The sequence below is a fragment of the Branchiostoma belcheri genome, unplaced genomic scaffold, assembly GCF_001625305.1.
Source record: "Branchiostoma belcheri isolate BF01 breed outbred unplaced genomic scaffold, Haploidv18h27 scaffold6, whole genome shotgun sequence".
Classification (NCBI taxonomy): domain Eukaryota; kingdom Metazoa; phylum Chordata; class Leptocardii; order Amphioxiformes; family Branchiostomatidae; genus Branchiostoma; species Branchiostoma belcheri.
Window position 1 is genome coordinate 1,251,411 of NW_017804242.1, and position 11,824 is coordinate 1,263,234.

Genomic DNA, 11,824 nt, shown 5'->3' on the forward strand with positions numbered 1-11,824 from the left:
AATGGAAGAAAAGACACCGACCTAGACTAGAAGCTCTTCCTGTTTTGACGCACGCGCTGCCGTTTTCGTCGCAGCTGGTCGTGGTTCTGACGCCGTCATTGCCGTGCCAAGAGAGGCCGGTCTCGTCAGGTGTTGTCGACTGATATGTCCCCTTCTCCAGTGCGATGTTTGTTCCAGCTGCATGTGTCGTAGCAACAAATGCGTTTGTAAACAAAACATCACTTCAGAGAGGCGGCGGGCGGTATAAACTTCCTGCACTTCGTGACCAATTGCTCATGACGTCACGTGTCCGGAAGGTAAAGTGATCCAGTCGCGTTTTTAATTTTATTTTCTGAAATTACTTTCAAATTGTTAACTATAACAGAAATAAACTGCCATGCTAAGTATGTGTGTTGCCCAGTTTGGCGACAACTACGCTGGACTTCGACTCGAAGATACAAAACCTCCTGACCTGTTTTGTGGAAACAGCTCGGGTACCCGGGGTACGGATCCCAGCAGCACCCGTGGAGCTCGCACTCGCGAGGTGTGGCGTCATCCCAGGCACATGGCTGCCTAGCAACGAGGGGCGTGGCACATCCCAATTCTTAAAAAAAAACACAAAAAATGTCAGAATTTATTGGAACAAACGATTGTATGGCGTATTGTGATCGGCACAAGGATAGAGTCTACGCAGGGTTGTTGGCTCCATGCCAAATGTAGTAAACTTTAGTAAACTGCCGGCATGCCTGATCTTTACTACCAGAATCCTACCCAACAATGAAAGGCAATGTCTTCAAAACCAAACACAAGAAATAACAAACTAATAAATCGTGGCGATTGCCATAACCCTACCGGGCACAATCTGTATATCTTAGGCCATGTTGATTTGATTATATGGATGACATCCGCGCGCGCATGAATTTTCGGCCGTTTCCAAAAAAAAAAAGTTTTCAACCATACTGTAAATCGTGCAAAACAGTTGCTAAATGAGCAAAAATATGTCATAAGTTGCTAGGAAAACATTTAGAAACGATACCAATGTCGTAGAATGCCAAAATCAAAGGAAAAAGACAAAAATGTAAAGAAATGAATTCGAAGAGTAGATTATTCGCCATAACATATTCTGTGCCATTTGTTCAACCTTCATGACCACGTAGATTTCATAGTGAAATCAACTTTTTTTTTTGCAAAACTTTTTTTTTATTCGCACGCGCGCATCGGTTTTGAGGTTCCCAGAGGATGTCATCCATATAATCAAATCAACATGGCCTTACTACAATACCAGAAATCAACTACTCTCTGTACAAACGGAACATGGGTGAAGTGTGGGAGATATTTGTAGAGAATCTCTTGGACACCGTTTCGGCGTTTGTAAAAAGAAAAATCACTTACTTCCTGACATGGGCTGCATACAAAACACGCCACGTCGCGACAAAGTAGGCTGAACACCATAACTGATTATTCCACTGTTTATATAAGCCGAGCGACGACTGACGCGTTCGAGGAGGTATCTGAGGGTCTGGTCGGTCAGCCATGAAGGCGTCGTGTCTCCAATGCCGGCTTGAAACGCGGCGAGAAGCTCGCTGTATGACGCCATCCTGCTGTGGTACTTTGAACAGTGATGATGAGCGGCGGGGAAATCCAACCGGACGCCCTCAAACCAAACTCCCATTACGGTACCCGGGTCTGGGATTGGAAGCAAAGGACATGAATATGAAATCTATGCAGCGTTCGGGAAAAATATTACACAGTCCAGCTTTACATGCGTTTTCAAAAACACTCACGAAACGCTTTTCCACAAACGTCTCGCATTGTAAAACGCTCGTGTAAAGAGAAAAAGGCCGTTCCACAACACCTTTTAACGGCTCTGTAACGCACTTCAGAGGGTGTGACCATGGACCATATAGTAACTACCTTTATACGAAAGTAAGGCATTAAGTCAGTACTCACGCCTCGCAGCGATCAGCGCACTTTCACACCCGAGGACGCCCAGTGTCAGTGTCCGGCGGCCAAACCAGGCAACCGGAATGACTCGCAGGTACCTCGTGGAAATGCGGGGTTGTATAAAGGTCCGGACAGTTGTTCTTGGTTCGGTGTTGGCTTGATACACCTGTAAAAACAGCAACGGCGATTTCAGATCTCTTAGAAGTATTTTGAGTTGTTGTTGGTATCTCGTTTTATTCCTTATTCTGAATGAATTTCCCCCAGATTCTGTGCACATTCCGTTGTCACTTCCATGCAGCCTGCGGGGAGACAATCCAGTTCGGTGCAGTTCAACCATTGTCAGTCATATGTGCGGTTGCACCATTGCTCTAACACTTTCTGCACCTCTATTGTACTTTTAAAAGTAACTACCGACACACAGGGAAACAAACATACAGAAACATTCAAAAAGTCGTTCCCAAAGTTTGTAATAATTACAATCTGCAACAATTAGAGTCAAACCCTTTGTAAAAGTCACCCTCAAAGTTACCTTAACACGTGTACACGGCTCAGAGCTGGCTCCATGGTTGTTGTACACCGCCCCGTCGGCACTTGTCTGAAGACTGTACGCTTTAGTGTAGGAGTTGGTGCTCACGTCGCCCGATGTCTCTATCGCGGCCACATACATCTCCCGACCGAAATCCAGGTCCATCCAGGGGCGGGCGTCGGCGTAAAACGCGCGGCTGATCAAGGAAATCGTCCCGCAGGCCAACCCTGTTGTGAACGGAGAAAAAATAACAAGCTGTAATAACTCACCCTTTTTCAGAATAAGGCCCCGAAACATGACGAAAACGTCCAAGGTGCATCAACTTCCTAACATTGTTAACAAGAATTCCGAGATTTCATACCTCCATGAAATATGGGCTTGATATGTAAATGTAAATTTCCTCTTTAATTATGCAAATTACCTCCGTATTAACATGATATATGCATCGTGATGTATGTTAACTTTTGATTAACTTAAAGATGTCCCAAGATGAAAATATGTTGTTCCTATCTGGACTTATTGGGTTTTAAACATTTCGCCAGAAAGTGCCCTGCAGTTCCAGAACAAGCTGCTAGGGGGACCAAACTCACACCACGTATTTTTGACGCAATCTGTCACCAAAACATCAAGACCATAGCATGTTCAGGACAAAAGATACAAAAACCGGAAGTTCTGCTGCAGTACCAAGGTCATCCACCAGGAGGCCCATATTTGACCTTGACGTTTGTCTTCCTAAGACTTACCAACATACCAAATATCATCATAATCCATAAAGGCGTTCTGAAGTTATGCTGACCACAAAGTTGCGGAAACACACACAGACAGACAGACAGACACACACACACACACACACACATACATACATACATACATACAGACAGACAGACACACCAAAAACAATACCTCCATTTTTCATGGAGGTAACAATTCAACAACACACCGTCCATTTCACAAATGACGCGGGAGTTCAGGCCACAGTGCTGAGTTGTCCACTTGAACCCTGCAGTTCGGCCCATGATGACACAGGTGTCGCTGCCGAACGCCGCTGTTTTGTCGGTGCCAGGAGACCACCAGGACGACTGCGCAGCCAGAGGAACTTGGTGCCACCAGTTGTACCAGGACTTGGACTGTACGTAGAATGTGAAAGGAGGAATGTTCATCAGAGAAAATAAGATTAGTTAGCAATCAAGGTGTCAAATAAAGAACCGTTTTTTTGCATTGATTGTGATTGCCGAATGGCGATGAGCACTGGCAATCCGATGGAAGCTAAGATGTCACGGATTGAGAGGAGGATGTAATTTTAAGGAACTGCAAGCTGAAAGAGTCTGAAAAATCTGTTCATATCCCGGTGTAAGACTTTTTTAAAAAAGTAAAAAAAAAACAGAAAGGGGAGGCGAGAGTGGTGGGTGGGAGGGAGGTGCTGCCGATCCGATCCGTGGTCAACAGTTTGATCTTGGTTGATGTGTTAGTGGATAGTAAGCATTCATGGCTAATGAACTGAATAAGAACACAGTATATACACTAACCGAACAGTTACAAAAACTTTTGTTAAAGTTGACTTCTATTAAAGAAGCACCTGAGAGAACCGCAGTCCGACCCAGTATTTGTCTCCATCTCTGGCTGACGTGATGACGCCGAGAGTCTCCTGCTCAGCTTCGCTGTTGATCTCAACCACGTGAGCTGGTAAAGCAGAAAAAGGGAATGAAAAGTTAACATGTCAACTTTATTCGAATGAAAGCTCATCTGTGTTGGTAGAATCCATAGTTATAGAGTTTGACTTGTTCCAACACAAGGAAGAAACTCACCATCCCATCAAAAGTGGCGGGAAGACGGAATCTCCCACCATTACGGTTCAGAGAGGGTTGGTGGGCCCTGATGTAAACTGCCTCCTTCACGCCCCTCACAAAGTAATCCTGCTCCGTATCTAGAATGAACCGTGATGGTGGGAGATTCCGTCTTCCCGCCACTTTTGATGCACTCCTGAAGTCACCACGTTTCCGACTTCCGGAAAGAGGTCAGCGATTGCATCACACATCTGATGAAGGTTGACGGGATCAGCCGAAAATTCATGGTGATCGAGTTTCTTCCTTGTGTTGGAACAAGCCAAACTCTATAACTATGTCAACTTTATTTTATAACTTTATAATTATTAGCCTGTGTCACAAAGTCTCTCACTGTCATGAGCAGCTGATTGGAACTCCTCCCCGAGAATTTGTGACAATACACAATAGCCAAGATTTTGGGTGTCTGACTAGTGGTAGTGGAAGGGCCGCTACTAGTGGCATGATCTGAACAGGCTATATGTCAATTTGGTCTCTACAGAAACAAACTCATAAACATAAGTGTGTGCAGACATAGGAGTGTGCGTGCAGCAACCCTTTACGTAGCTAGCCAAGGCCGTTGCTCGATACGCCGTGGTCCTGGCATGAGAAGATGTTATACACTGACCTGCCATGTTATGACAAGCTGAAACCGCCGTCTCGTAGGAAACCTCAGACTTTCCGAAATAGTAGCAGGAGCCTCCCCACACCCGCCATCCATATGGACAGTGCCCTGCCGAAGTAAGTGGAACATTGTTCACAAAATTCAGTATGGCAACAAGTCTTTAAAACATTTCTATTCAGCGGACTGCCTTTGAACCAGATTAGTGAGGCTGCGCGTGCAGACCTTACGCGCACACGCGAGTAATAGCGCCCGTCTCTAACTAAAGCCCTCCCGACAATTCTAACCCCAACCCAGACCCTAACCCAAATCCTGACCCTAACCCTACCCTAACCCTAACCCTAAAGCCCTCCCGACAATTCTAACCCAAACCCTAACCCAAATCCTGACCCTAACCCTACCCAAACCCTAACCCTAACCCTAAAGCCCTCCCGACAATGCTAACCCTTACCCAAACCCTAACCCTAGCCGTAACCCAAACCCTAACCCTAACCCTAGCCCTAGCCCTAGCCCTAGCCCTAGCCCTAGCCCTAGCCCTAGCCCTAGCCCTAGCCCTAGCCCTAACCCTAACCCTCACCCTAACCCTAACCCTAACCCTAGCCGTAACCCTAACCCTAGCCCTAGCCCTAGCCCTAGCCCTAGCCCTAGCCCTAACCCTAACCCTCACCCTAACCCTAACCCTAACCCCAACCCTATAACCCTAACCCTAACCCTCACCCTAACCCTAACCCTAACCCTAACCCTAACCCTAACCCTATAGCTAGGCAGGCGGACCTAGGGGACCGACACCTTGGGACACAGTGGATAGTGGGGAGTGGGGGACGGGCTATCACTCGCCTGCGCCGGCTTAAGCTCTCCGCCCACATCCTCACGAATTCGACAGACTGATATAATACAATACAGAGTTTCTGACCGCTCATTTCTAGTTTGGCGACGGCAGTTTTTTTATCGTGCGTTCAGAATTTAAAAGAAACTGTATGAGCATAATGTGCCTACAAATGAATGAGGACAGGAAGGAAGGAAATTTATTGTACGTCTATACTCTTACAAGCTAAGTACAAGTCATGAATAAACTGGAAAAAGTTACAGTAATGTCTTATCTAAACTAATATACATACTACTGTTAAGTACTATTTACAGGTTCAACTTCTTCTCTCTTCTTGATTGTAGATGTACGAACATACAGAGCTATTGATACATGGTTTGTCAAGTAAATAATAGAGTGGGAAAGGATAACATACGCTTGACGCCCCTGGTCTCCCACGTTACCCAAAGATGTTGTCCCTCGGCCTGAGATCCAGTGGTAAGATCAAAGTGCGCTTCGTGTAGGTTTGGTAGTCTAAACTGCCGCGCCGTCACAGCGGTGTCGGTATATTTGCTCACAAAGTACGTCTTCTTTGGGCCGGCATTGTACTAACAATAAAAAAAAAACGGTGGCAGTTTCACCATGTTGTTTTCAGGCCTAAATTGAATTTGCGTGACCCTTGATTTCAAAATTGGACTAAGATCTACGATTCAAAGGTATGATTATATCTAAAAGAAAGTAAGGCGTGAAATCATTCTTTATAGAAATTCGTTGCGCGATCTGTTGCATCAAAAGTTTCGGGTGCTCAGCGGTCGCAGCCGCTATTAGAAAAGGTGGTGTTATCTGTTCTGTAGTAAGGTTGCGTTCATGTTACTTTTTTTAACGGTGTCGCTCAGTGCAAGGCCAATTATTTTTTGCCACTTCTAGGCATAGAGCTAGAGGTACTTAAGTGAGTATAATGTAGTTATGTCAGGAGATGGCGGTGTTTTGAAGCTTTGTGGATTGTAGTCGGACGGAAAGCATGTGTTTGGAAGAGAGTTCCATAGTTTTGCAGTCCGGGGAAAGAAGCTGTTGTTGTAAAATGACTTGGAAACAGGTATGTTAACGGTGTATTGATGAGACCTGGAAGAGAACCTTGTGGCACGCTGAAAGGTTCTAAGCGGCGGAACAAGAAGTGCAAGTTCTCCTGAACATCGACCGTGAAAGTAACTGTAAAAGAGGGATAGGGATGCGACGCCGCGTCAGTGTGAGAGGGACTCCAGCTTTGCGGCCAGAGAATGGCCGATGGCAACACAGATTCTCCTTTGAATGCGGTCTAAAATATGTAACTTACTACCAACTCGGCTCCGCCGGCGAGGTTGAATCCGAACCGCGGGGCGATCATCCCGCAGGGCTTGTCGATGATGCGGAGGCTACACTCGCTGTCCTCGTCAAACGGGCTGTTGCTGTAGAAGTACTTTGATCGGCTGGCCGCCGTCATCACTGAGCCACAGCCTACAAACGGGATACACGGGGGGGGGGTTCAAAGTAGTCTGGTGGTTAGGGGTGTTGACTAGAATCTGTTGGTTTGAGCGCAATGTTGAGTACCTGGGTAAGGCACGTATTTATACCTATTTCCTCTCAGGTGAAAATGAGTACTTACATGTAGCTTTGGTTAGGGACGTCGTCTGGGATGGCACGCAAAGCTTGAGGTCGTGGGTTTGAGAAAAGAACTCACATTAAGGAACCCACAACACTTACCAAAGAGTGTTCCTTCCCGGTGTGACTGGTTTAAACCTTACAGTCATTTACGAATGCCCTCCATATGCATGCAATGAATTGACAAACAATGTGAACAGAATAGTAACATACCGTGTACAAAATAGACAGACGTCTTGCCGAGTGGGTTGTACCTTCGTAAACGAAATAAAAACATTGTCAGGACATCTTGGACACTTACTTGGATATACATTCATCTAGATCCGAAGTCATCAACTGCTTAGAAAGTGTTGACACTTGTTTCACGTTGGGACCACACTTTCTACAACGAACGTTTTTATTTTATGGGTCACAAAGAATTTGGCAAGGTACAATCGATTTGGTTTCAATATAAACCCTCCCAACCATAGTCTAGAGAAGTTTGGCAGGCCATGGTCGGCTATGTGTAACAGGCTAGGGGCTCAACTCACCCTAGCGCTCTCACCCCGTGGTGTGTAATTGCGCGAGAAGCTCGATCTCGGTTAAGGCTGAACTTCCGAACGGTCACGGCTCCTCCCAGCTCGTCTATGACCCACCCGTGATGAACAGCCGCTTTACACACAGGCGAGTTCTACAGCGCGAGGCAGAAACGTACAAAAGGATATAACGTTAATATGTTAATGGATTTTTAAGGACCACAATGTAAGCTGTATCCCTGTACGTATGTTATACTTTATCTAACCCTGACCTCTTCCCTCATGCCTCAAGGAAAATAGCCTGGGTGCCGTCCTCCGTATTTTCCGCCCGCTCCCAAATGTCGCTGGGCACCACACTAGGGAGAGGGCGGAAACCACGGAGGCTGGCACCCAGGCTACAAGGAAAACACATCTAACACTTTCTTTTTATTAATTTATTACCTCCATGAAAAATGGAGGTATTGTTTTTGGCGACGTCTGTCTGTGTGTCTGTGTGTCTGTGTGTCTGTGTGTGTGTGTGTCTGTGTGTGTTTCCGCAACTTTGTAGTCAGCATAACTTCATAACACCTTTATGGATTGTGATGATATTTGGTATGCTGATAAGTCTTAGGAAGACAAAGGTCAAGGTCAAATATGGGCCTCCTGGTGGATGACCTTGGTACTGCAGCAGAACTTCCGGTTTTTGTATCTTTGGTCCTGAACATGCTATGGTCTTGAATTTTTGGTGACAGATAGCTTTTCCTGTCAGGAATAAGTGGTGTGGGTTTGGTCCCCCTAGCAGCTTGTTCAGGAACTGCAGGGGACTTTCGGGCGAAATCTTTGAAAGCCAATAAGTCCAGATAGGAACAGCGTATTTTCATCATTTTTGGTGTGTAGGTATCTGACAGAGAGATGTACATAATTAACTGCAAATTATGCAAATGAGGACTTTATTTGCATAATTAATGAGGAAATTCTATAATTACAGTGTTTTACATTATAGAACTTTCATACATGTAATGTATGTAACCTATGGCAGATGGAACATCAACAGATACTAATTATGCAAATGATGACCTAATTTGCATAATTAATGCAAAAAATCTATGATTTCTCAATGGTGAATGATGGGAATGTCATACTTGGGACATCTTTAAGTTAATCAAAAGTTAACATCACGATGCATATATTATGTTAATGCAGAGGTTATTTGCGTAATTAAAGAAGAAATTTACATTTACATATCAAGCCCATATTTCATGGAGGTATGAGATCTCGGAACTCTTGTTTATTTTATTTATTTATCCAGGTGATACATATCGCCTTGTCGGCGTTTTTCAATGATACCTGGGGGGTAAACCCCAACATAATAAAGTACAAACAAAGTAACTGAGGATAAAATACAATAATAAATAAGAAGAAAATAATCACTATATACAAGTGTGCAATTAATCATAAGGTAACATACAGAATCCAACCAAACATAAATAAGTTAAAGCGAAAGGTATTTGCATATCAATGGAACTTATCTCACAAGCATAAATCAAACAAAATCATATTAACTGGTAAGGAAAATCATAATGTTTGTAAATCACTCAACCAAAATCAAATTTCTCACTTTGGTTTGCAGCCACAGGGCTGCTTATCCGGAAGATATACTCACAGAGCTGTAGGTCCCGTCACCATAGATTGGTAATGCGACAGATGCACAGCCAGGAGGACAGACGATACTGAAACACAACATTTCATGTTATCCCTGACCCATGCAGACCACAACAACAGACAGTCACCTGGATGCCAGACTGTTCCATGGCCTACACGGACCAGATTCTAATCATCAAGGCTAACTAATCTCAGTACGAACATACTCACGTGAACACTTCCTCTGTGCGGTTAGCAGAGGTGACGTTGCAAACTATGAGTAAAAACAACATGAAGAACGTTAATGGAGTCCTACCGTTTTACAGTATTTGATTTAAAAACAGCCAGAAGCTATATCGACATCCCCCAACGCTAAAGATACAAAATTAGCTTCACCTTCATCGTCGCTGTACGGCCAGGGGTGAGCTTTGAAACAGAGGAATTCTTAGTTATCAATAGATTGTAATCAATATCAGATGGATACATTATCAATATCAATACATAGTTATCAATAATAGATCAATACATGTTATCAATATCAGACTAATACGTAGTTATCAATATCGAATCAATACATAATTACCAGTATCAGATCAATACGTAGTTATTAATATCAGGTCAATACATACTTATTGATATCAGGTCAATATATATATATATATATATTTGCCAACAACAGATCAGTACATAGTTATCAGTATCAGATCAATGGGTAGTCATCAATAATATATAGACCAATACACAGTTATCAATATCAGATCAATACATTTTTATCAACATGAGTAAAGTGGAAACTGCGATTTATGCAAGATTTTTTTTTTTATTTACTTCACGATTCACCACAAAACAAGGCTCATAAGAGCCACTCAAATGATGTGTCTCAAGATGGCATGGAAATGTAATGACACAAAGTGATGGATGGCAAAAGCCAAATGCAAACGTCAAGTACTGGTTATTTGTTTAATGGATTCGCTGCAGCGCCTGATACAACAAAGCAAACACTGTGCGCTTAACTCACGCCGTTTGAAGTACAGATCAGCCCCGGTGAGGTTGGCCGGTGTCGGGCAGGACCGTTTGAGCCTGCAGGAGTTGTCGGAGTCGCCCGGCACGTGCACGAACGCCCCGCACGATCCCGAGGCCGTACAGAGGTGCGCACAGGTGGCCAGGTTCGTGTTGCCGTGGTCGCTGATGTTGAACAGCACGCCGATACAGGCCTGGTCTTTCTTCCGTATGTAGCCGAGTGTAGGGTCTGGTAGAAAGTATGAAGGAACTGGTTAAACGTCTACACTGAACTGGAAAGAACTGGTTTACGTACCAAGGGACTGACCAATAAATGGTTAAACTTCAGTTCAATGCTGCCAGACTGAACCCGAAAACCAGCGACTGTGGGAGCGGAGGTAAACTAGTAACCAGGATACCCGAAACCCTGTTGGTCAGGCTATGTGCTTTACGACACGCTGAGTTTCCGTCTTCTTTGGTTTTGCTGTAATCTTTCGCTCTGCCGAGAGTGTGGTCTCAAACTTTAAACCTAACGTTACAGATGTGATTTCAAACATTCTCTGACAGACTGGAATGCCCCCCTCCCCTCACCTTTTGAAGTCATGAAGTGTGAAATTAGACAATAGTTTGTACTGCACTACGAAGGCACGAAAATACAGGTAACGCCCGAGTCAACCGTGCGTTTTATTGCCGATGATTATGACATGACAAATGTTCTACAAAGCCCGGGGGAGTTGGTTTGAGCCGGCGGTATGATCACACAGTCGATTTTTGTAATTGTACACAGAACAAACAGGTTAGCAACAAGGGAGTGTCTTCTTCTTATTTAAACACTCACACATACAACGCACACACACACACACACACGCACACACAAACATTCACACACACACACACACACACACACTTCGCACGCACACACGCACACACACACACACACACACACACATACAAAAACACACACACACGCGCACACAAACACACGCACGGGCAAGCACATATACATATACCTACACACGCACACACACATACGGGCATGCACAAAGACAGGCCCACATGTACCAAAACTGATTTGCCCCAGCCATTAATGAAGTTGTATGAGACCACGACTACATGTACGACTACATGTAACTCGTTATATGGTTATATGATATCCATAAATTCTGGATATCATACTGGTTTTAAACTATCAAAAACAATAAAAAACAATAAAAACTAGAAAGGCCAATATTTGCTTTGGAGCAAATACAGCGATGGGTTCACCACATTTTACGACATGGCAGGGAAAGAATGGGAAACACAAGGGAAAACAATGATTTACATTGATATAACTATAATATGAAGTAAAATACAACT

The 11,824-nt window shown here is 44.2% G+C and overlaps 1 protein-coding gene across 1 annotated transcript in view; it reads right to left on the reverse strand.

Moving 5' to 3' along the window:
* LOC109482221 overlaps positions 1-11,824 on the reverse strand; it is a 40,987-nt gene that overhangs the window by 26,766 nt on the left and 2,397 nt on the right. The window contains 7 exon segments of the mRNA XM_019784913.1: positions 4,026-4,129; positions 4,898-5,002; positions 6,133-6,269; positions 7,865-8,004; positions 9,492-9,558; positions 9,701-9,743; positions 10,488-10,718. Coding sequence (XP_019640472.1) covers positions 4,026-4,129; positions 4,898-5,002; positions 6,133-6,269; positions 7,865-8,004; positions 9,492-9,558; positions 9,701-9,743; positions 10,488-10,718 — 827 coding nt within the window.